This window comes from Carettochelys insculpta, chromosome 19 (assembly GCF_033958435.1).
Source record: "Carettochelys insculpta isolate YL-2023 chromosome 19, ASM3395843v1, whole genome shotgun sequence".
NCBI lineage: Eukaryota > Metazoa > Chordata > Testudines > Carettochelyidae > Carettochelys > Carettochelys insculpta.
In genome coordinates this window covers 13,861,830-13,887,164 of record NC_134155.1, presented here as the reverse complement: position 1 = coordinate 13,887,164, position 25,335 = coordinate 13,861,830, and the positions used below count along the sequence as shown (strand labels likewise).

Below are 25,335 nucleotides of genomic sequence, written 5' to 3'. Positions count from 1 at the left end.
TACTTTAACATTTTGCCTGACCTGCAATGAGAATCTCTTTTTCAGGGACTCTTTATGATTTGATAAAGTTCACAGTGCACGGCAGGAGGGATTTTAAAGGCCTAAGTTTCTGCCTAAGTCGCTTCCCATTAAGCCCCATGCTGAGTTACTAAGGTCCGTGCAGGGGCTCAGAGCTTTAGTGGGGAGGGAGATCTCTCCCCATGTTCGAAGCTTCCCTGGCCAGCAACGAGGAGCGTTGAGCTGCCTGTGGCCAATGGAGGAGAGAGTGCTCCTCATCGTTGCTGGCAGGGAGCTGCCCAGGTAAGCCTGAGCCTCAACCCCCTCACCCACCTTGAGTCACCCCCAAGTTCTGAGCACCTTTGTGCAACCTAAAGCCCTCATCCCTGTCTCCATTCCAAAACACGCACCCAGAGCCTGTGCCCTCTCCTGCACACAAGCCCTAAGTCCTGAGCTTTCCAAGCCTAGAGCCACCTCCTGTCCTCCAAACTTGTCCTGTCCACCCCCACCGAGAGCCCTTACACCATAACCTTCTGACTAACTCTGAGCCCTTCGACCCCAGCACCACCCTAGAGCCTGCAACCCAAGCCAGAGCTCTCACACTCCAGTGCCCCAGGCCTGGGACCTCTCCCGCACTCAGAACCCCTTGGCCCTGTTCTCACCATGTGAATTTTGTTACACCCACCAATATGAACGTGATGTGGAGCACGTCACTGCCACACTAGTTCATTAGAAAATTTATTCTGCTCTGGTGGTAGAAAAGAAATTAGAGGGATCAATGACTAAGAGCGTAGGTTTTGCATTGTGCTGTCCCACGCTGTTTGCAATATCAGATGGCATGAACTTGTATCGGTATTAACCAGCTTTTTCCTTCTCTTCAAGCTGTTCCAGAAATTCATCCTATTGGTTTGTAGTCCATTCAGTTACGTTGGCAAAATAACTATGTTCAAAATGAAAAGCTTGTTTATTCTGTACGTTTGGCATCTCTAGCTTTGCTTATATTTAGTATGTGAGGAGAGGACATTTATTTAAATACATATGTTCAATACATTTTATTTAGCTTTCGTTCCTCTGTAACTACTTCTCTTTACCTGTAAAATGTCTGACAGTTTACTCAGACGTAAAAATTATAATTTTAAAATAGAGATGTTAATATTATGTAATGACAGCAAACCATTGATGTCTGTGAGTATAATAGGGTTGTCTTGTGTAATGTGACCACAATCATTTTAACATTGAGGTACCTATGCTTTGAAAACAATCTCACTCAGCTAGTTAATTATCTGTATATATTTATAACTGTTCGTGCTCTCAGGTATCCTGGGTTATGTTAACACCAGATATACTGAAAACATACACTGAGGAACTGGGATTTCTTTTTCAGCATTGCACAGGAGCATTTGTCTGCTGTAAAACCAGATTACGCTCTTTAGCTCCAAGTGAAATCCTCCAAGTAACACTCACTTCCCTGTTTGCGAGAGGCAGGGCTGCAGGGCGACTAAACAGTCCATTTCTAGCACTCCAAATTCCACAATTACAGCAGTTGTCGTTCATTACATAGCGTCTCTGATAATAGCTTCCCCTTGCAATTGGAAATGAAAACAAACAGTAACTGTGGAATCTGTAGGTAAATGTTGACTTTTTAATCACAACCACTGTGTCTTGCAAATGTGATCCCTTCTGAAATGTTTATGAAATGTGCCCTCTGCCATACTCATAGTCAGTACTTCGATGGCCGTGTGTACCAATGTGAGGTTTTGTTTTTAAATCTTTTCAGCTCAACATGCACTAGGCAAATTTTTCAGCTTATATAAATAAGCACAGTTCTATTTAAGACGATGAAATTGTGCTGATTGTGTAAATCTGGCTCCCGGTCTTGTTGGCTCATTTCCATTACATAAGCTTTAGAGTGCTGTGCACAGAGTATGTATAGTGTAAGTTATCGTCATAGTTAACTTTGGTAGTTTACTTGATTAGGTGGCTCCAATTTTGTGACGCTACCTTGGAGATATTTCTAAGTGCATTGACAAGAAACTGTCTGGAAGAAAGATTGCATAAAGGGTATTAATTTATTATAAAGTGTGTTATTTAGCCAAGATAGAAAGTTATTTCTTTCCTAGAAACCTGCTAACCAAGAGGATATGACAATCTATACTGGCCAGGCAGGTAGATGTTACTGAATATCAGATCAGATCACCAGCCATTATTCTTTTTTTTTTCTGCTGACCTCAGTTTACATTGTTTTTACTAACAGTGCAAGTGACCTTGTAACTTTCATTCTAGTATAGTTTAAAAAAAAAAAAGTTCATTGCACATTGGACAGAAAGGCCAGAAGCTGTTTCAAATGTTCCTTGAGCTTTTCCAGCAAAAGGCAATGAGGCATTTAGTAAGGATGAGAAGGATGTCAAAATCATCATATTCTACCTTTCTGACCTAGTATTGGTGTGAGAGGCAGAAGGGAAAGAGCATTTGTGCATTCTCTGCATTGATAATTGTCCTGAATAGAGCATTCTTCAACTCTGAGACAATAGGGCTAGCCGTAACTCAAAATAACTTACAAAATTTGTGTAACGTAAATTGCATAATTTATTTCACATTAATTTATTTCGAACTTGGTACCATCCACAAGGCACTGAGATTGAAAATAAGTAGCTATTTTGAAGTTTCCACTACTCCTTGTATGACAAGGGGCACTGGAACCAAAGTACTGCACTCAAAATAGCTATTTTGAGCAGAGTGTTTAGCCACAGAGTTGCTATATTGGGAAACATTTGTATCCTGAAATATCAAATATAGTGTAGCCATAGCCTAGGCCTTGAAGTAACTGCTCGTTCTCTGACTTTTAAGTTCTAGAGACAATCCTCCTTAAAATAGTCATGGACCTCTGTCTTTTCTGACCTAGACAATTAAGAAAATCCACGCTATGCTAGTGACTCTTGGAAATAAAAGGAAATAGAGACAGGAAGCTCTTAATGTTTTCTCATCCTCAGCTGCTCTTTTTTTTTTTTTTTTTTTTGCTCCTTTTTCAACTCCTGAAAAAGGCAAGAGACTCTAGGAATGGTTTTATGGCAGATATAAATCTAATGAACAAACACAACTTGATTGTTACCCATGTCCAAGGTAACTAACCTGATTTCCAACCTAACTCTTGGGCATCGATGTCACATGAGGAGATGATCTGAAACTGGCCATGCCTCCTTCAGAGACTATTAAAGAGGAGGAGTTCAGATGTTTAAAAAATAATCAGCCCTTTTGATAAGGGGCCAAATATAATCATTCTGCATTCCATAATGTTAGTAAGATGAAAGCTGGTGGCTTCCATACAATACTCAACCACCTCACAAGCCTTCGTTAACAGATACAGGTGTGCTGCACTGATGCCTATTCAAGATGTCAGACAAACTGAACCTTATCTTGAGCAGTGAAAAGTTCAAGGTCAAGTATCTCTACACTCCTGATCAGACCATTTTGGCATGATTTAAAATTTTCTGGGAGTGATGTTTCTGCTATAGCATCTTCTAGGAGAGGGGAGACAAGTTGTTTTGGACAGGCTCTTAAAGTTTCCTAGTGGAATGTTTTAAACTTCAAAGAGGCACATATTAACTGGTGCTTTGATAGGCACAAAAGACTGAGCTCACTGGACCTAACAAGTTGGAAAAGGAGACTACAGTCAACCCAGTCACGTCACTAAGGATGGTGACCCAAATGCTTAACTTTCTGCACCAGATGGTTACCCCTCAAGTATGGGTGCATCCATGAGCTCTGGATCTCCTAGAAGAGGAGCAGGACACTGGGGAATGAGGGTATCATCACTGCCTTCTTTCCATTTGCTGGATGCTGAGTGAAAACTTCCCAGAGCCTCTCTGAAGTTCTCCACCTCAAGCTCTGATTTGACATGCCAGTTCAGAAGCTGTACCATCCACAAATGAATGGAGCTATGATGCTTAATCCTTGTGGACCCAGCAGTGAATTTGAGACCATTAGAAAGTTGTTACCCCCATCTCGAGGCTTTACCTACCTCAGCCCCCAAATTCACCCCATCCTCAAGCTTTACCCCCTGATCCTGCAAACCCACCCCCCGCCCCTCATCCCAAACCTGTCCCCCTCATCCCCAGGTTTAACCTGCCTCAGATGACACTGCTCCTCCATGGCCACTGCCTCCCCACTATCCCCTGCTTCTCCCCACTGCTGCTCCTCCTCCTCAGCGTGGCCACCCCTCCCCACAGCTCTTCTGCAGGCTTAGGCTTCCCCCACATGCAGCACAGGCAGCTCCCTGTCCTGCTGGCTTTCTCGTCCAGTGCTCCCTGCCCTGCAGGCTGACTTCTCCAGGACTCCCTACCCTGCCACTGCTTTCTTCTCCAGGGCTGACTGCTGAGCAGCTCTGGAGGCTGCCGCCACTTAAACAAAAAATCAAAAAAAGAAAAAAAAACTAAATTCAAATGGTTTAATGGTCAGCAATTGAATTTAGTTTTGTTTTTGTTTGTTTTGTTTAAGCAGCGGCAGCCTCCGGAGTCACAAGAGGAGCTGCTCACAGTCTCAAGTGGCTCCTTAAAGAGCCGCATGCAGGTCTGGAGCTGCAGGTTGCTGATCTTTGATCTATTACAGTCAATCATTTTGTAACATCTTTGTTTTCTTCCTTTGGATGGCTGTGTGGTCAGCAAAACTCTTTTTAGACTCTTGGACCTAATGATGCTTTCAACTATAATGCTGTCCATGAGACAGTAGTTTGGATGACTCAGTAAAGCTCACTCAGCACAAGCATTCTCCACTTCAGTCCTCCCCAGTGAGAAGTTGTCTTTATTCATGGTAGTTTGCCAGGTCATCCCTGCTGGGCATTAAGTGTTCCTTTTCAATAACCCCTGTCATAAATGATCCAGTCCTTATAAGAGACTTACTCGAAATCCCATTGATGCCAATAGGAACTGGATCAGTCCGTAAGTGGAATAATGCAGAAATGGTTCTAAGGAATCAAAGGGATGGAGGCTTTCATTCATCCTCATTAGACACTTCTCCTTTTCTAAATCAGGAAAATTCTTTGTGCCTTCGGTTTCTGGAAGGCTTTTTTGCACATGGCCACTTGCCACTTAGTTATTTTCCCAAGATTTGAGTCCAATTTTCAGTTTTGTGCGTTTCATGAAGGCTTTTCCTTCAGCCTTTTGCATTTTTACTAAGCTCCTAACAGTAATGGCTTCTGACCTTTTATCTTTGGGTAAGGTGTTGGATTGTTTAAATGGGTTTTTCCATCAGTACCGTCTGACCAGTTCTCCAACTAGGGTATCTCCACCACCACTTGAAACATGCTCACCCAGCCTCAGCATTCCCAAGGTACCTCTTTGCAAGTCAGGGGACTGCATGTTAGGGAAATGAATTGACATTTGACACACATCCCAGTTTTCATCTGACAGAAGTGTCTCATTTAAATTGCTTCATGATCTCCAGGGACTCCTGTAAACATCACCCCAAAGGCAATTATACAACAAAAGAATTCATTTACCAGATGGGAGCTCCAGTTTAGCTCTCATTCCTCTGATAGTGGTGGTTTTGCTAAAATCCAGGTGACACAATTCAGATGTAATAGAACTAAAGGCATGCATGTTTATAGCTCAGTTAGGATCAATAGTGGCATTGTCTCTCAACCACAACTGAGATCACCTTAAACTGGCTATCCTGCAAGAAGTTAGGGCTCAGTTCTAATGTCACGCATGGGCATGCCTAACTCAGCGTGAGAATATTGCTGTGCTCGTGTCAGTTTACCTCTAAATCCCTGTTTCAGGATATGCAATGCTGAGCACCCATATGCCTGTGATGAGCTGTCTTTTCTCTAAAGCAAAAGAATGTTCTTTGCCAGGCTCACGTTCCTGCAAGTCTTCTCAAGTCACAAAGGATGTAAAAGACAGTTTTGTCTTCACTGCAGTGGTTCAAAATTCCACCATGGTACAAATGTCAGTCCCCAGCCCCGGCATACTAGTTAAAACCACTCATAACAGAAAGGCAAATTAAATTACTACCTCCCTGCTGCTGTAGAATTCTAACACAGTACTGTTAGAATTAGAAAAGATAAGCAAACAGGATTGTCTTGGCACTGGTACACACTAGCTTATCTCATGAATGCGGTTGGTATTGTGAATAGTTTAGGGAGGCGGTCCTTGTTGCTCTTCGGTTTTCATGTCATTTATTCAGGAGAATAGCTTAAATCAAATGAGAAAAGACGCATGTGGCAAGATTGTTCTGTTGCAGTTATGCAAAATGTATGTCTCTGAGAACTTTAATGTGAGTTCTAGCTCTTCTAGTAAAATCTTGTGATGATGCCTTCAAAACTGTGTTGTTGAAACTTCTAGCTTTAAAAAGAGGCTCAAATATTGCCTTTAGAGATAGGTAAGACAAGCAAAATTCTCAGTAGGGTTTCCTACACACAAAAACTCAGGACCTTTGAAATCTGCCAATTCATTTCAGCCAGTCTCTTGTTAGGTTTTATTTCAAAGGCATTGTGAAAATTTGTATAGCTTTTTTTAAAAATGCAAGTATGGCACAATCAAGAGGTCAGAAGAAAATTCAAGGCTTTGAGCCAGATTCTTTCCTCAATATGACCCCTAATATCTCTTGTAATGGTTCAAATTGGTGGTAAGGCTGGTGGATATGGAACACAACAATACAGACTTTCATCCTCATCTGATCAGTTTAGAGCAGGGGTGGGCAACTTGTGGCTCCAAGCACTGCTGCTGCTAAATCTTCTTGAGAGGGGCTAAGCCTGGGGATGCAGGGAATGGGTTTGCAGGATGGGGGGATAAAGCTTGGGGTTGGGGGGCAGATTTGGGGCACTGAGGTGGGTAAAGCCTGGAGACGGGGGGCGACAACTTTCAAACTGAAATCATTTTGTACTCTGTTCTTTAAATGGGGTGACAAAATGTACAGTTTGTCATTACTTATTAAGGACGGTTTCGTATTCGTGTGAATTGCAGCTCTTGAAGAATTGATTTTGTAACTGAATTTGAAAACATGGTTCTTCTCACTATTTCGGTTGCAGACCCCTGGTCGAGCATCTGAGATGCCTTCATCTCAAGCTAGCTTCTCCTAGACAGCAACAGCACCAGATCTCTCTAGCTGTTGCTTATTTAGAAACTTGCAGGAAAGTACAAGACTTTCAGTGATATTCCATTTCTAACTGCATGATAGTTCCTCCTTGTCAGACGGAGTTGACAGTTGAAAAGACCATCTTTGCTCTAGGCAGTGCTCGCGTACAGAATGGCAGGTTTCAGGAGGGGCTGATACTTTGTTCATGTTGCTGGTTGAATACATAAGATTGTGCAGTTTTTTGTTCATCGCCACTCTTGACAAAGTGTGAGAAGTGCTGAAAGACTGAGTTGTACCTGACAAGTATGGTAGGGGCCACCAAGTTGGAGAATAAACTGTACTGTTGAGAATTGTAGCTGTCCAATGACTTTAGCTTAAACACGGAATGAAAGATCGTTTCACTGGCTCAAAGTATTTGAGTCTGAAGGGTTACAGTGAGTTCTGTTAAATTTGGCAACAAACTAAAGATAAAACATTGATATTCTTTTGTTCTAGGTCAATGCTTAGGGGGAGGCATTCTAACCCCAGATGCAAGTCATTCCAGGTATTGTGTAGTCACAGAGAGGTTAGTTTGTATCATCACAAACCAAACCAGCAGTCACGTAGCGCTTTAAAGACTAACAAAATAAATTATTAGGTGATGAGCTTTCGTGGGGCAGACCCACTTCTTCAGGTCTGGAAATAGTGCTGAAAGTGAACTGGCATGACGAATATATATCAGAGAGATAGAAACAAAACAAAAAATGTAATGAAAACTGACAAATCATCGGGGGGGTAAAGAGTAGGGAGGAAATTACTTACTGCAAGTGTCTGTTAAGTGACTTGCCTGAGATCACTACAAATATCAACGATGGAGAAGCTGTCTTTGTAACGTGTAAGGGAATTGCTCTCTCTCTCTCAAGGCCAAGGTGCAAAGTGTTGAATTTGAGAATAAATTCCAGTTCAGATATCTCCCTTTGTAATCTGATGTTAAAATCTCTTTGTGTAGGACACAAATTCTCAGGTCTTTAATGCTATGGCCTACTCTGTTGAAATGCTCACTGACTGGTTTACATGTGTTCAGATTGTGAAGTTAAAGATGCCAAACTAGGATGGTTGTGTCCATTTTTTATTTTCAGTGATGATATTCAAAGCCCAAAAAGAGACATGTTGAGAGGAAGGGTGTAGCTTGGTCTAATTTTGGTGGTCTTTCACAATATATCCTCAGGCTATGTCTGTTCTGTTTGCACGTACTGCACTCTGTGGATGAAGGGAGAATCAGCAGAATTATGACAAGTCCAGTACCAAAAAGTGAAACCTGAACAATCGAGAGAACCTATTTTTTTACTCCATTTAAAATTCGGATGACTGACAACTGGGGTGGATACTTTTCATGTTAAACAAACAAGTAGTTTAACTCAAATACAGTGAAGGATATTTACAAAGAAAATTCAAATAAGGGTTGAGAGTTCTGTCATTCCAGTCCTTTTGGTTTGCCTAAAAACATGGAAGTCAAAAATTCAGTATTTTTTCATGGTTCTAAGGTTTAGAAAAAAGCAAAAAGGGGAAAAAAATTTTTTTGGGGATTTTTTGTATCTTAAAAAAATACTACTACTCCCCAAAATAAGAGCCAAAATTATTTCCTTTTTAAGTAAACTTTGAGGCATGTACTTTTATGTGCTGGCAGGGGTCCACTGAGCCACAGGGAAATGGACAAAGAATATTTTGTTGCCTTGCCATCAGAGCAGGAAGTGGAGATTAGGAGCTCTGACTTCTGTTTCCAGCTGTGCTGCTGAGTCATTGTGTTATATTTGGTATTCTTGTGCCTCAGTTTCCCCAGCCATCATATGGCAATAATGATACAGACCCACTTTGGTAAAACACTTTGGGTGCATCTACACTTGCATTCCTCTTTCAAAAGAGGTATGCAAATGAGGAAAATCAAAATGTAAATGAGGTATGACTTTGCATATTTGGCACCTCATTTGCATATTCTAATTTCTAAAGAGCTTCTTTTGAAAGAAGAAAGCCAGTGTAAACACTGCTCTTTCAAAAGTAAACCCCATCTTTGAAAGAATCCTTCTTCCCTTTATTTAATGGGAAGAAGGATTCTTTTGACAATGGGGTTTACTTTCGAAAGAGCAGCGTCTAACACAGGCTTTCTTCTTTCAAAAGATGCTCTTTCAAAATTGGAATATTCAAATGAGGTGCCAGATATGCAAATTATACCTGTTTGCATTTTCGATTTACCTTATTTGCATACCTCTTTCGAAAGAGGAATGAAAGTGTAGACACACCCTGCGAGATCCCCAGATAAAATATGCAGTATAAAAGCAAAATAATGTTGCTGTCTCATCTCTGTTATTCTGATGCATTTATACTGCTGCTGAATGTGGCCAAGGAAAGTTATTCCTCAATTGTACTGAACTAATTTGGTTTTTGAGTATGAATTAATAGTTGGCAAATCCAAGATGCAAACTATCACTGAAATGTTTAGCTGCTTATCTGGCCCACCCACCTCCAAGCCCTGTCCAGCTCTCTCCCTTCATCCACATCAGGGCAGACTTAGCAAAAACTTGTCCCTTTCTGACACTTTCCCCAGGAGGCCCCAAGTACACAGCACCCAGTGAAACCTCAGACAAACTCCAGCTCTGTGTTCCACCTCCCGCCACCACTATCTCTAGTGAGCGCTGGTACTCCCAGGCTTTATAAGAGCTGCATTTGCCAGGCACGGGATTAAGATTAAAGGAACCGTTTCCCTTGCCCTGGATTTGCCATCCTGGGTGTGCCATTTAGACAAGATGCAGAGCACTTGCCACCTGCACTCATATCAATCAGACCAGAATTGCTTGCGTTAAGGGCCACTGATAGCTGTGGGTACACGACTGGGTCCAGTGCATGTTAAATGGTGCTGAGCATGCTGCAGAATCAGGCCCCGTTTTCTTTGTTGGGGGGAGGGAGGTGAAGTGGGAGAAAGAGGCTTTATTTCCTTGCATGGTGACAAGTAGCCGAGAGGTAGCCGAGTTAGTCTGTATGTTCAAAACCCACAAGAAGTCCTGTGGCACCTTATAAACTAACAGATATTTTGGAGCATAAGATTTCGTGGGCAAAGACCTGTTTTGTCAGATGCATCTGATGAAGTGGGTCTTTGCCCACGAAAGCTTATGCTCCAAAATATCTGTTAGTCTATACGGTGCCAGGGGACTTCTTGTTGGTTTTGTTATTTCCAAATCTTTTGTGTCTGACAATATTATAGTGATGATATACAAATTGAACCTCTCTAATCCAGAACTCCCTCATCTGGCAATATCCGTAATTCAGCGTGATTTTAGTTAGCCAGGCAACCACTTATGGGTGTGGCCGAATTTCCCGTGGTCCCATAAAGTTTATTTACAGCTGCCAGCCCTGGTTCTCAGTGTTCTGTGCTGCTATTTAGCTGTATTTACCCCTAAATGTCTTCTAATAGCCCAGTCAGCAGTGGACATGTTGGTAATGTGCCAGACAATATTAACCTCCTGTGGTCCAGCAAATTCTGTCATTGAGCCCTGGCCAGGTTCTAAGGGTGCCTGATGAGAGAGGTTCCACCTGTATAAAATAGTTCAAGGGCTCTCCCCATTTTGAAGACAGAGTAGCCCTTTCACATTTCTTAAGAAACAGCATGCTCTAGTGGTGTTGTACGTCTATTACAGCTGTACAGATCGTGCTCTTTGCTGACCATTGATAGCTCTACCCATAAAAGTTCTCAGGCCCAAAACTGAAGTGTTGTGTAATGGATTTTGAACATATGTGCAGCAAAAAGAAATAACTGATTTGTGCCTGCCATATAGATCTGTTTTTCCCTTTAACCATGTCCTGACCTTACACAGCTAGCTACTGTATAAACGGTGTTTGAGATGGTCAGTAATAACCATTTACAATCTGTTCCTGCTTGTAATACCCTAGCGTGAAGTAAGGAAAGCTCAGGGATTTGTGGGAATAATGTGGCACCAGCAGGTTTGAACTTTCATAAGTTGCAGATTCTACCAAGCCCAGAATCTCACGTCAAGACATTCAACCTGTCAAATTTCACCGGGTTTGCATGTGATTTGGGCTTTTGCTGTAAGTGCTTTGCATGGCTCCAAATGACACTTTGATAACTTGAAAGAGGTTCTTCGGGACTAAGCAGTGGTGGGAAGCTGACAGCCCCTTGGGGTTCTTTGTGTGGCCCTCGAGACATTTTGGTTACCATTGCCCATGCACTGGGGGTGCCAGATTCCATGGTTTTCGTACACACAGTATTTTTTTCCTACTGATATTTCAAAAGTGACTTATGCTTAAAGCTGGGGTATGTGAAGTGAGGGCTATGCCGATTGCACACAACATCCAGAGAGCTGTGCACTCCTGCCTCCAATTAAAGCATTGCTCTGGTTCAGTCAGCACATCCCACAGGCTCTAGGAACACAAGGACAGGCAGCAACACTGCCCTATCCTGAGAGACTGTCCTGATTATGACGAGCTTGTGGCCCATTGAGATGTGGAGGGCCACTTGTGGCCCACTTACTAGCCTAGGTTGCCCCTCGCTGACCAAGTCTGCTTTGGCTTTCCAAGTACAGTTTCTTCACATGGAACCTAAGCCTGGCTTACAACCCAGCTCCCGATAAATGAGCATTTTGCCTCCCCGCTGGTTGGAATTCAGGCAAGAGAAGGTTACTTATCCTGTGCATAACGGAAGTTCTTTGAGATGTGTCCCCCTTTGAGGGCTCCATTTCAGGTGTCGGTGCATCCCACTGCTGTGGGTCAGAGATTTTTGGTAGCAGTGTCCACCTGGGTCGTGCATATACAGTAATTATCTTGCAGCACCGTTGGCTCCTCATCTAATGCGTACAAGACCCAACCCCGTCAGTTCCTTCTCAGCTATCCTTGAACAGAGATGGAGCTCCATAGTGCTGTCGTCAACCACCTGGGGAAAATACTTAGGAATAGTTTGAATGAATTAGGGATATTTAAGTTTTACTTTGCTAAAAGATAGTTTCTCTCTTTTGTTCCTTTAAATAAAAAAATTCATTACTAAGTGCATAATCAGCATGGAACTCTTAACAGCTGTTAATTAAACTTTCACCTACTTGAAAATTCATATCCTGTGGACTTGATCCTATAATCTTCACTGAAATATCAGGATTCAAATCTAGATACTCCTAGTATATTAGTTTTCGCTAAGTTTAAACAGGTGGAAATCTGGTCTTTCTTCATACCAAGAGAGTCCATAATTGGTAGATACACGATAATATTGGAAGAGAAATTCATATGTAATATAGCAGGCTTTAATTGTTTCACAGTAAATTGAAAGACAGTGGTTTGATGATCTACTCTGTGTGTGGGTGGGTGGGTGTATAGAGATGTGTACAGCTCTGCATTAGTGATGAACAGGGCCTTTCATTCTAAATTCCTAGTTTTGATCTTCCAGAGATTGTTTCTTGCATAGATGAATGCTAGTCATGTTTTAAGGTGTGATTTTACTCAGCAAAGCTATTCCAAAATCAGCACATTCTATTCTATTGACTCTTTGGATGTGTCTCACTTACTGGTTTTCTGTACCTGTCCAATCTGCTTGGTCAACTGACTTTAGGGTTAGAAATACGATTTTACTGTTGCTTATTCTGGTCAACCTTGCAAAGCCAGACCAGATCAGAAAGGGGAGTGTCTTATGCCTCATCGGAATTGGTTGGCAAGTTCCAGTCATTGGCACCTGTGGAAACCCACTGTCAATGTTGTTGTTTCCCAGGCAGGACGTGGAGCAGCCATTTAGTATGCAGCTCTTTCAACTGGTTAAGAAGGAGCCTCACCTTTCAGACCCTCAGCTACCGTTCTTAGCAAGGCTGCTTGATTTGAAAACAAACTCACTTGCGAACTGAGTGGGCGGGATCTGGAGGCACTGAGAGCTCAGACCCAGACAGGACCACTCTGCCATTCTCACAGCCTGGCTTTCAGAACTGCATGTGAGCAATTTTATTGATTTTGCTCAGGCATCTCACCAAAAATTTTCACCTTAGACATGCAATAGGGATGAGTCTGAACTAGAATGCCAGATCCAAACTCTGCAGAACTGTGTGGAGGTTCTGAGCTGGGTCTATGTATTTCAGTGCAGGATTCTCTCTGCTTAGCCTAAATTAAGCCCTTAATATATTTCACCAGTGGAATAAGCTACTTGAGCAACACTGACAGAAATGCTCACCTGAAAGCAGAAAGTACTGCTGCTGAGTTCTGCTGTACTGAGTGCCAGAGCCCTAGATACAACACACAAACCCTGGCTCTTGCAAGTGAGATGTCCTGCATCTCCTAGGCTGTGACCTTTGTAGCCCTTGCCATTCATAACTGAACTCAGATGGCCACATCATCCCAGTTCATTGTGCCCAGCAGGTGATTATAGCTGGGCTTGTCAAATGCTTTGGGCACCTTTAAAGGAGTCTGTCAGCAGCCCTTTTATCAGTTATTTACCACATGCCTCAAGGAGCTGTCTGGTAAGTTCCTTCCTTGTAAGGCTGTAGAATCCACGGGGACTGACAGGACAAGACAACAGGAATGCAAGAACAGGGTTATTACATCATTTAGTGCTCTGGGTCAGATGATGTAAAACCTTCCTCCTTCCCCACAGCATGTTCTGTTAGGCTTTTTTCTTTAATAAAAAAGATGGAGGCTGGTGCTAACCCTTCAGAAGGTGCGGCACTTGTACCGTTCGGAAATAATCAGGACAGAGAGTCAATCAGGCAATACCTGGGAGTAGATGATCTGAAATCAGATCAATGAAATACAGGGATGGTCAAAGGAACAGATGATTCCACAAGTACCAGTTGGTCAAAAACTGTGTCAGGTGCAACAGTGTAAAGTGTGGCCCCTGGATGGAAACTGGCACCTCAGGAGGCTCCTGACACCCTGTTAGGCACCTGAATTTGCATGTTTCTTCTGGAGCGGGAGGTGCTGCCTGCATTGGCCCCAGGGGAAGCTGGGTGGGATGAAAAAGGGAGTTGGGTCTAGTCCCTCTGTGCTGACCAGGGCTTTGTTTTCCAGCACGCTGTGCTGAGCTGCAGATCCAGTTCACTGAAGCGGTTTCCACTGTTGCCGACCAGAAAGAGCTCATCACCAACCTGGAGTGTGACCTTAGCACTATCCAGTCCATGTCTGCCATCCATCGGCCTGATGCAGAGGTAACTCCCGAGGGTTGGAACTCCCTTCCCATAGCTGAGCCGCTCACCACAGAGCTTTGTTGTGTTCAGTTCCTTTTCCTCTCCCCCACTTCTCTGCCTTCCAGCCCTTCCCCTTTTCTGGTCCCAAGTGCAGTAATTTGCTGCTCGATCCGTGATCCTTAAAAGCCTCAGTGCTGCTCCAAGCCAGGCTCTCAGTTCGTCGTTCTCTCTGTGGCATTAGCCAAGCAATGAAAATACTTTTTACTCTAGTTCCCCTCGGCCCCTTTAGTTTCTCCGCATGCTTACATCCAACTGGAGTGCTCCCATTCTTCACAAGCCTTGAAGGCCTCCACCAGCACCCCACAGGGGTTGGCAGACCCGCTGAGCCTCTGAGGTGGATTTCAGCAGTGAGAGGGATGTCTGCCAGGAAGACAGAAAGGGGGAACTTAACCAAATTTATTCTACCATCACGGAAAGGTTCAGGTTTGAGATCTGGACGGAGGTGACCTTTTCTTTGTCCAGCCCTCCCTTATTGGACTAGCCACATTACAGTCCTTTTTGCTGTCCTGATTTCCATTCTCATCCCTCCAAATTCCCTTTCTTCCTGAGCTCTCATGAATGCTTCTGGCTTCTCTCATTGGAGCCTGCCTGCACTCTGCTTCCTCGCATACGTATAGTCAGGCCTTGCTTGGGTTGAAACGTAAAGCTGCAGGCTGGACTGAAGCACTAGGTACGGCCCCAGATGTCAATGCAGTGGAAGTGTATCTGGAGCAGGAAGTCAGGACTTTGTCTGTCTTAATTTGCACAGTTCAGCCCGTGACCGTTGCAATTTGTAGCCCTTCCATACAGTATATGGGAAGGCACAATCTTAAAACCACCACCAACAGTGTTCTCTGCCAACTGAGCACTTGGGCAGATGCCCAGAAGTGATTCAGGTGCTGTGCTGCTCATTAACAGAGTGGCCACAGCCAGCGGCATGTGTTTCTATTGGTGGTGTGCATCAGTGCACGCCTTGGTGCACATAACAAAATGTGTTCTGTCCATGGATGGAAAACGTTAGAACGCCGACCACCAAAGAATCTGGTATGGACTGTAGCTAGGACAGGAGAATGCATTGGATCAGGTATTGCTCTGATCAGCCACGGGGTTTCTTCTCCTTGAGACCTGTGCTACTCACTTGTCCTACAAGGTCCTATTCACATCTGATTTCTCCACCCAGGGTGCTGCAATTCACAGTCTAGAGAAGATTCCTGAACCCATTAAGGAAGCTACAGCCCACTTCTATGGTAAGAGCTTGGACTGAGTCCAGTTTGTGCTTTTCTGTTAGGATGCTGGGTATTCCAGGGGGTTCCACAGAGGCGCTGGGGCTGCGGAAGCGCACAGCTTTACATACTGTCTGTGGAGTTCCTGTGCCAGACGCTGAATGTGCAGAGTATTTAACTGGGTCATGTTTGTAAGAAGTATGTTACCCGTGGAGTGGAAGCAGCTGTGTTACAGGAGGCCCAGTTCAAGGGTGTACTTGAGATACTCTACTGTGGACAGCTGCTGGGGATTCTCTATTACCTTAGTAGCTGGGACCTGTGCTTTAGGAACTGAAGAATCAGAGTTCTTTCCTGGGGCTCACGGTGGCCATGGTGTGCAATGTAACCACAAACTCCTAAGTAGACACAGGTGCTTTGTTAAACTCTCCTTGGCCTGGTTTTCAGGGGCCTTGAGCATCTCCATCTCCTGTTAACCTCAGGGAGATCATCCCTCAAAAGCAACCTTTGTTTGAGGCTGTTCCTCCACCCTCCTGCTACAGAAGAGAATCGGCTGCAGTGGTTTGTGTCAGGGCCCTGACTGCCCCTTCCCAAATCACATCTGCATACAGATGATCTTTCCCACCCTGACACAAATCTTTTGTAGCAATTTTGCCTTATGGATGAACAAATACTGACAGCCTTGGGAGGGAATTTCACCACACGGCTGGGCTAGCAAGAATACGTGTTGGTTCTCGCTCTGCAGTGTCACTGACTGTTGCTTCCACTGATATTTTCTCCCCAAAAGTACATCCTTAGACAATAAACTCCCTCCTGCAGCCATTCCTCTGTTCCTTTCACGTGCACGTAGAATTCAGGCTGAAATGAAAACACCCTGTGCTTCAACTTTTGATCATTCTGCAGTGAATCCCCTCCGGAGCCAGAGAGCTAAATGCTTACTTTGCCTTTGCTGTTCGCTGTAAGGGCTGGAGGAGAAAATGAATCAAATAAAATGACTGTTGGGTCTGCTGGAAAATAACCCATTTCCTTTCCTGTCTGTTTAGAAAGGGTTTTCAGCAGAATGATAAACAAGATCATGGCAACAGTTCCACCAAGCAAAAACAACCTGAAGCCACCCATCCTGTGCCTATGAATAGCTCCACTGTGTAGACTAGCTGACTCACTGCCTTCTGGGATGTATTTATCTTCTGCTGTCCCATGTAAACCCCTGAGATGCCTGACCTCATTCACAGGGCCAGTGGTGGGGATGTCCATTCTCACAGTCTCACTGGTTACAGCCATACGTGTCCCAGGCAGCTTTGCAGTGCCCAGGCATAGGAAATGCCCGGTTGTTCTAGGCCAGCAAGCAACCAATGAGTGGTTGAAGAGGGATGAAAAGGAGGTGCTTTGTTAGGCTACGGTGAAAAGAATAAAGTGAAATGAAGCCATTTCACAGGCTTTGGACGAGGACAGACAAGGGGTTGTAGTGTCCTTTGCCAGCGTCTCCACTCCTGCGTAACTGCCAGGGGCGGGGGTTAATGCAGCCCAGAAAGTAGATAGATTCGCTGCATCAGGAGTGTGACCAGGGCAGCCGGGATTGCTGGGAATCAGCGCACTGTGAACCGGCATTGCTCGAGAGCGACAGTCTCCCCTCTCCTAACAGGGCCCATGGAGTTGTTTTATGGAAACTGTCCATGTGTAGAGCGTGTGTAGAGATTAGTCTGCCCTGTATGGTGGGATAAACCACCTTGTGGGGAGGGGCTACGTTTGAAATAATTATTACATCTGCACAGCCAAGAGTAATTCCTTTTCCTAGACGATTTTGAATGTTCAAAAGTTTAATTCCACTTTGCAATGGAAAAAAAAAAGCATTCAGAGTTCTCTGTGACATGGAATTTCTGTTCTCCATCCAGCTCGGCTGTGAGTCCAGGCTCCAGGGCACTCTGCTTGGGGGCTGCCCTGGAGCGGGACCTCCTGGGAGCCCAAGCTTCCAAGGACTGGGCAGTCTGAGAGCTAGAGCTGCTGAGGACTTGGGCAGAGAGCTGGGTAGGAAAATGGGTAGGTTTCATTGGAACCTTGGTGGTTTCCAGAGGAGCTTTTAGAAATTGAACAATCTCTGTGACACATTTCAACGAGTTGGCAAATTCTGAGTGGAAAAAGTCTGTTTTTCCATCCGGCTCCATTAATTAGCCATGTGTGAAGTTCTTTAACCCGTCATGTGGCAGATGCCAGAGAAGTGCCATGTGCTATTTATATTCCTTGAATGTCTGCTGACTGAGGCTGGCCTCTCATGGTTAACTCTGCTTTCTAGGTTATCCTCCATCACCTCCCAGCACTCCACTTCCTGAGGGGCAGATGGATTCTCTGCTGTCCATCATCTCCAGTCAGAGAGAGCGCTTCCGTACAAGGAACCAGGAATTAGAAGCGGTACGTTAAGCATCTTACAAAGAGCCAAATTAAGGTGCTGGACTACAGGGATCTGGATTCTATCACTGTCTCTGCCATTGTACTGCTGGATGACCTTGGGCAAGCCACAACAAGGTTTCCCTCCTTTATAACAAGGACAATGATACTGTTCTCCTTTGGAAAACATTTGGAGATCTGTTGATCACGAGCGTTACCAAAGAGCTAGGGATTATTAGCATAAAAAGACACCCCCAGCTGTGCATTTCTGGCTAGTTATTGCACATCTCAGCAATGAAGTCCCTAAGGACTGTGAACCCCAAGCTGGCGTAGTTTTCTCTCCCTCTTTTATTGATAACTTATTTAGATCTGTGGTTGAGGGTCCCTCCCTGTAGGTAATCCCTTTCCTTATTGCAGCTCTGTTGCGTCTCTGCTGGCAGAGCCCGTCAGTTTTACACAGTGGCTGGGAGGGGATTTCATTTCTGCTCCAGGGCCAGTTCAATCAGGATTTCCCTACCCAAGAATGCACGGACCCTGGGGTCTGTTCTGTGTGTTGCAGGAGAGCCGCGTGATGCAGCGCACGATGCAGGCTCTCCAGAGTGAGCTGGACAACCTGAGAGCTGACAATATCAAGCTATATGAAAAGATCAAGTTCCTCCAGAGCTTCTCTGGCCGGGTGAGTGCAGGGTCTGTCTCCATCTCAGCTGTTGTCTAATGGAAACTAATGCTTCCGCCTCTGCCAGACCCACTGAGCCGTCTCCCTGCTGCATCAGGGTCGTTGTCTGCATGGTAAGTCACATGCTACATCTCCCGGCAGTGTAAGGGGAAATGCCCAGTTTTCAACATCTGGAGCTGTCTGCTGAGGCCAGACTTGCACTTCCTGCCTCAGCGTGGCCAGTGCAATATCATGTGCTGTTCACACGCTTATTCTCCACGTGCAGTTGCTCCTGGTACCTGGCACCACGAAGTTCAAGTGTATAACTCCTGAAACTATTCAGTCTAAGACGTGACTCAGCCTGTAGCAAAAAGTGACTCTTTCTTGCAACCCAGGGCACATTTAGGGTAGTCCTGAGGAATTTAACAAAGAGATTTATGTGTCATCCGCTGCCTTTCACAGAACACTGTTCATTCAACTCGCTCTTGGGAACTGTGGAAAGGAGACCTCAGAGATTGCAGTTCGTGACAGAAGCGCATTAGTCACCAGTTTTCTGCACCTTCCGCTGTGCAATGTCAGAATAGCAACTGATTTCCATTCCTCATGTGCAGTTGCAAGTGACGACAAAGAGAATCACCTCTTGCCTGTTATGCTCAACTAGAAATTCTTGTCATGTCTCTTAGTGATGAACCCTTTCTGGCCAGCAGGGAGAGCTCCTGTCCTTACAACTTGCTAGCCACTGACCTTCCCTTGTGCAGCACGTGCCAGGTGTGGGTCTTTCCATACTGAAAACTGGAGAAGCGAAAACACATAACAATAGAGAGACTGTGCCTCTCGGTAACACACAAACACGAAACAATGGTGCAAAGGTGCCCGCAGCCACACAAAACTCGGACAAATGTCAGTTCTCATCGGTGACCCGGAATAGTGTTCTTTCTTGTTGTTACACGTCTGTTACATTAAGGGCTTTCCCCTTTTAGCACGTGGTGGGATTTTTAATACACAGGAATCTCCCTCCATGCCAATGGCTAAAGAGATTGTATTACAACTATGAGCAAAATTGCTTAAAACTGACATTTGAACACTTTTTAATTTCCAGCTGAAATATGCAGTCATGTCCAAACCTTTTGTAAAGGCTCTCAGGTGAGAAGAGATGCACTGTAGGAAAGCTGTCCTAAAAATCCGCTTCTTGTCATGACCTCCTGCGTGGTGTTGCTCTCGGTTGTGCTAGAAGTGCTATGTTTCACCCCAGAGGTAGCTGCATTTCAGTAGCAGGTTAACTGAATCCATTTTATGACTCAATATCTTAAATTTCTTTGGGATCCATTTGGAATGAAGACTGTATACATATGAAAGATCTAATCCTGGGCAAGAGCTGGATTTGGTTGACCCTGCTGCTGTTATGCTGTTCCTTTTTAACAGGAAAAGTAAACATAACTCTGCAATGAATCCTGTACAGCAAACAACCCCAAAAGTTGACAACATAAAGAACCTAATGAGACTTGTGGCTGGTTAAAAATAATGGTCAAAGACCATAAAATAGTATGCATATAATGAATGCATGGTCCCTGAAGTGGGACCTAACCTAAGCCAAGGATTCTGATGATACCGTGGCCTGTGTATCATATTCTAGAGGCTGGGGGCACGTTCAATGTGGAATTTACCCTGCTGACAAGGAACCATGAGATCACTGCTGGATGACTGGGCAGAACAACAGGGAACATGTAGTAATGAGTAGAAAGGCAACTTAAAGGTCAACATTATCACTTTAAAGTTGTGGTGACAACAAAGCTGCTGTAGAGAGTTGGTAGAAGGAGCAGCTGATTAACTGCAGCATTGTAAATAAGATGCACTCTCATAATTGAAGCGTGAGGCCAGCAGATATGGAATCATAAGACACCAATGCATAAATAGAACAAGCTGACAAAGCACCAAACTCCAGCACCATACGGGGTTCTGCGTTTTCAGGTCCTGTATTTTAAGCCTCCCTAAATCCCCCAGTGGCAAAGAAACCAGTGGGAGCATCCAAGTGGAACAGCAGCAAATGGGATCCAAGCGTGAAAAGACAGCACCAGATCAGTAAATCTCTGCATATCAGTATATGTAAATGTTTCTCCATTTAAACATACCCTAAGAGCCAATGCAGTGTAGTTCCTGTGTCCACAGTTTGCACTGTTTGGATGAGCTAAAATACATTGGAGGAGGTCACTCTTATGCCTGGCTATGCTACATGTTGTCGCCATGTTGACGTGGGGAGGAATCGGGATCATATTATAATAAATTGAAGCACAGTTTGCAGGCTAGTAGCTTCAACTAGGGCTTTCGAGGCATGCTGGTTGGTTTAATCCAGAGGTAGCTGTCCGGTTATCAGATGGGGAGTGTGAGACTTGAGATCAGAAGGCAACAGAAGAATCACCACAGTGGGTCACGCCAAAGGGCACAGCATTGCACTACCTCATGTGCAGCTGAGGAAGGATTGTCTGGAGTGATAGGAGCGGGGCTTGGAATTGGGAGATACAGATTCTAGTCTTGACTTGGCCGAGTTCTGACCTTGATTCCCCATGGCCTGGTCATGCATTCCACTCACTCTGCATGCGGATCAGTGATTGTCACTGCTGTTCTTATAACTACCAGCAAATGCACAATCCAACATGCATTGGCTAAGTGATCCATCCCACTGTCCACTTCAGTGTGTCACCAGTGGGGTGGTGAAGCCCTGATACAAGTTACCTAGGGAGGTGGTGGAATCTCCATCCTTGGAGGTTAAGTCCCAGCTTGACATAGCCCTGGCTGGGATGATTTAGTTGGGGTTGGTCCTGCTTTGAGCAGGGGGCTGGACTCGATGACCTACTGAGGTCTCTTCCAACCCTAATTTTCTGTGATTCTGTCCAATTTCAGTGCTTCAGCCAAGAGGAATGAGCCATACATTTATGGGGCAGGAAGCTGAGTCCACTTAAAACATTCGCTCACGCTCAGATTTCTAAAGTCCCCAATCTAAATGTGTATCTGCATATGTGGCAGGGACAGCGGCTTGGCTGGAGGCCTTAATTAAAGTGCATCTTTTAATTACAAAAATGAAACGGGGTGAGCCAAGGTCATTGCTTGGCTAGTTCTTCTGCTTCTCCATTGCTTGGGAATGAATGCAGAGCCCACGGCTCATCCCAGAAATCGAGCCCTCATGGGGGCGAATGGTGCAGCAGGCACTGGCTGCTCCAGGAATGGAGATTGTAGAGAGTAACTCTTGGGCCTCCCAGCCCAGCCCAGCTGTCAACAGAGGAGAATGAAGCTAACTTCCTGTTTCACACCTGCAGGGGGGCAGCAGTGATGACACAGAGCTCCGCTATTCCACCCAGTACGAAGAGCGCCTGGATCCCTTCTCCTCTTTCAGCAGGAAGGTATGGGAAGCCAGAGGGGTTCACTTCTCCCCAAGACCCCATCTGGCAGGGTGCTGAGTGGCCCACCCTCCCCATGAAGGTGAAGTGAGCATCTCACTGGATTGGGTCCGAAATCATTTGCACACCAGGTATTTTGCCAGTCTTAGTTAGGTGGGAGGGGCGTTCTCTCTCTCTCTCTCTCTCTCTCCAAACTCCACCTCTCCTTCCCTGCCCCACAAGGATCTAGGGCCAGAGACATTTGCAGTAAGCACATGACACTGCTGTGAGGGTTCCCAGGCCAGGCTCAGCCCAATGAAGCTGGGTGGGCGTTGTGCTGTGTGCAGCTTGGGCCGATCGGAGGCAACACAAGTGTAACCTACAAGCGAGCAGGGGAAGGCTCGGCCCCCGTTGACTGCAACTGGAGCTGGGCCTTCTCACTCCAGAGCTGAATTTTACACTGGCCAAAATCCCCAAATTCTGCAAAGACTCTGAATGGCAGATCAGTGTAAACTGCAGGAGTTAACCGCTTGCACCTGAGGCGTAACACCCATCACCCCTGAGTATGGCCCTGATGTCAGTCTTGCACTTAGCTCACTGCCCAATGCCTGCAAAAACCACTCCAGCTGGGTGGGGCACTCTGTGCAGTGGGCTGCTCAGGAGAAGGCTGGGGAAGCTGCATTTCACACCCAGAGCACTGCCGACAATAGGAACAGTCGCTAAAGATGGGGTACGGAAGAAATTGCCCTGTGCTCCCCAGTCTCTCTGCACAACCAGTACCTGCCAGTGCAAGAAGGGTCACTGTTCCATCCTGCTGGTTTTGGTCTTTAAAAGGCCTTTCCAGACTCCTCCCACCCAGCATCCCACCAGCAGTATTTATCCCCACTTTGCAGATGGGGAAGCTCAAGCAAAGAGGCTGTGCCTTGGGTCAGACCATGGAAGGAGCTAGGATTATAATGCAGGAGCTCCTGCTTCCAGATGGGCACTCGGAATATCTCCCTGCTCCACGGGCCACATAGCATGATAGCAACAGAACGAATGTTGATTGGCAAAACTGAGAAAGCACAGTGACAAGGTGACCTGTGACCCCCCTGGATCCTCTGTGAAGGGGCAGGTAGCAGTTGATGTCTGGACATCACACCACTAGAGTAAGAACCAGTTACTCGTGGCCCACCACTTACATCTCTCCCTTCCGTTAGAGGCAGAATGTGCGGCTTCACTTGCTGGTATTCAGAAAACCTTCCCTGTATTACTCCAAACCTGAAATGAGACCTTCTCACCCCCGGTGAAATTTCTTGTGCAATTTATTTTCAGGAACGCCAGAGGAAATATCTGAGCCTCAGTCCTTGGGATAAAGCCACCCTCAGCATGGTAAGTGACGGCAGGTTACCAACAATACATAATTCTGTCTCCGTTCGTTGTTCTTCTCATGCCAAAGAGTTCGTTGATCTCTTTGCTTCCCCAAGAAGGAAGATTCTTGTGCGAAGTGCCAGACACCATGTGCTCATTTCTACAGGGCTGCATGCTTTTGGATCCTTTCACAGGATTTTCCTTCTTCAGTGTGCTGGTGGCCATTTAAGCCAGCATTGCTCCTGTCTGATCTTGTGACAGAGCTACAAATCATGCTATGCTTGTGGCACCCTCATTTCAGACACAAGGGCACTAGGATGACATCCTAATCACAGAACTAGAACTTCTCCCCAGCTAGTTTCTTACATGGGGAGCTCAGCTGGGAAGAGAACTTTTTTTTTTTGGGTGGAGGGGTTAAGCACACACACATTTTCAGCCTTAGCAAAGGGACCTCTGAAAAGTAGCAGCCAAGTTCATTTTCTTCTGGATATAAATGTTTTCTCACACAGCAAGGTATGTTCCAGCTCCTGGTTTCTGATCTGAGCCCTTGAGCACTAGGTCCGGCTCAGTGGGGAGCACTTTACAAAGCTCTTGTTGACAGCACTTGGGCTTCAAGCATTAGTAACAACAGACAATCGCTGCTTCTACTCTTAACCCTCCTACTGAGTCTTTACAAATGGTCCCACTTCAGAAGAAGTGATAAGGGCAAACATTTCCCCTTTCGCTGTCCCTTCCTCGGGGTGTTTGCAGAATTATGGAGACAGACAGACAGCTGGGGACCAGAATGGCTGAGGGGACAAGGCTCAGACCTGGCCCGTGACCACATGACTCGCAGGACATGGTGAGCTGAAGAGGGTGGGCAGGGAGTTCAGGTTGCATTGACTTTCCTTTAAGAGACTGTTCTTTCAGAACCGTTTGGCTCTTTCCCTTGCCATCAGCTAGAGGCGACTTGTAGAAGGCGGCACATAGTGCACAATAGGTGATGTGCTGCCGATGGAGTGTACAGGGAAGAGGTCCTTTTTCTGCTGCTACATGATGGATTATGGAGGCCTCACTGGTTGTTTTAAAGGGGGAGGTTTTTACCTGGCTGCAGGTAGGTGAGTTCAGCTCCACCAGGTCCTTGGTGTTGATCTCCGCAAGCCACATCAAGGTAAAAATGACTTTGGTCTGTTCTCCACTGTCTGCGTTAGCTGGGTAGCTGTACAAACACCCTCTTCTGGAAGCAAAGATATATCCTTTGCTTAAGAACACACTCTGCTGCAGGCTCACCATAAAACATAAGAACGGCCATACTGGGTCAGACCAAAGGTTCGTCTAGCCCAGTAACCTGTGTGCTGACAGTGGCCAGTGCGCAGGAGTAAACCAAGGAGCAACCTCTCTCCTGTCATCCATCTCCAGCCTCTGGCAGAGGCTAGGGACACCATTCCTTACCCATCCTGGCTAATAGCCATTAATGGACCTAACCTTCACGAATTTATCTAGCTCTTTTTTAACCCGGTTGTAGTCCTGGCCTTCACAGCCTCCTCTGGCAAGGAGTTCCACAGGTTGACTGTGTGCTGGGTGAAGAACTTCCTTTTATTTGTTTTAAACCTGCTGCCCATTAATCTCATTTGGTGTCCCCTAGCTCTCGTATTATGGGAACAAATAAATAATTTTTCCTTGTTCGCTTTTTCTGCACCACTCATAATTTTATATATCTCTCTCAGATCCCCCCTTAGTCTCCTCTTTTCGAAGAGGGAAAGTCCTAGTTTCTTTAATCTCTCTTCATAGGAGACCCTCCCAACCCCCTAATCATTTCAGTTGCCCTTTTCTGAACCAACAGGTTGGGGGGCAAAGGAGAGAGTTGCCCCCAGGCCCAGCATTTCAAAGGGGCTCAGAGCTCTAGATGCTCCTGCTACTGAAGTAGTAGCAGCAATGGCCAGAGCTCTGGGCCCTTTGAAATACTGTGGAGCGTTCCAAGGGAGTAGTGGGGGGGTGAGAGGGGGCAGGGTTATCATAGAATGCTAGGACTGGAAGGGACCTTGAGAGGCCATTGAGTCCAGCCCCCTGCCCTAATGGCAGGACCAAGGACTGTCTGAAACATCCCTGGTAGACATCTATCTAACTTGTTC

At 45.4% G+C, this 25,335-nt stretch overlaps 1 protein-coding gene across 1 annotated transcript in view; it reads left to right on the top strand.

The window, feature by feature from the left end:
• Positions 1 to 25,335, top strand: part of CUX1 (cut like homeobox 1) — a 420,256-nt gene that overhangs the window by 371,550 nt on the left and 23,371 nt on the right. Inside the window, exons 15-20 of the mRNA XM_075013971.1 lie at positions 14,092 to 14,228; positions 15,427 to 15,493; positions 17,757 to 17,872; positions 18,408 to 18,524; positions 21,815 to 21,898; positions 23,189 to 23,245. Of these exons, the coding sequence (XP_074870072.1) occupies positions 14,092 to 14,228; positions 15,427 to 15,493; positions 17,757 to 17,872; positions 18,408 to 18,524; positions 21,815 to 21,898; positions 23,189 to 23,245 (578 nt within the window). The remainder of the gene's footprint in view (positions 1 to 14,091; positions 14,229 to 15,426; positions 15,494 to 17,756; positions 17,873 to 18,407; positions 18,525 to 21,814; positions 21,899 to 23,188; positions 23,246 to 25,335) is intronic.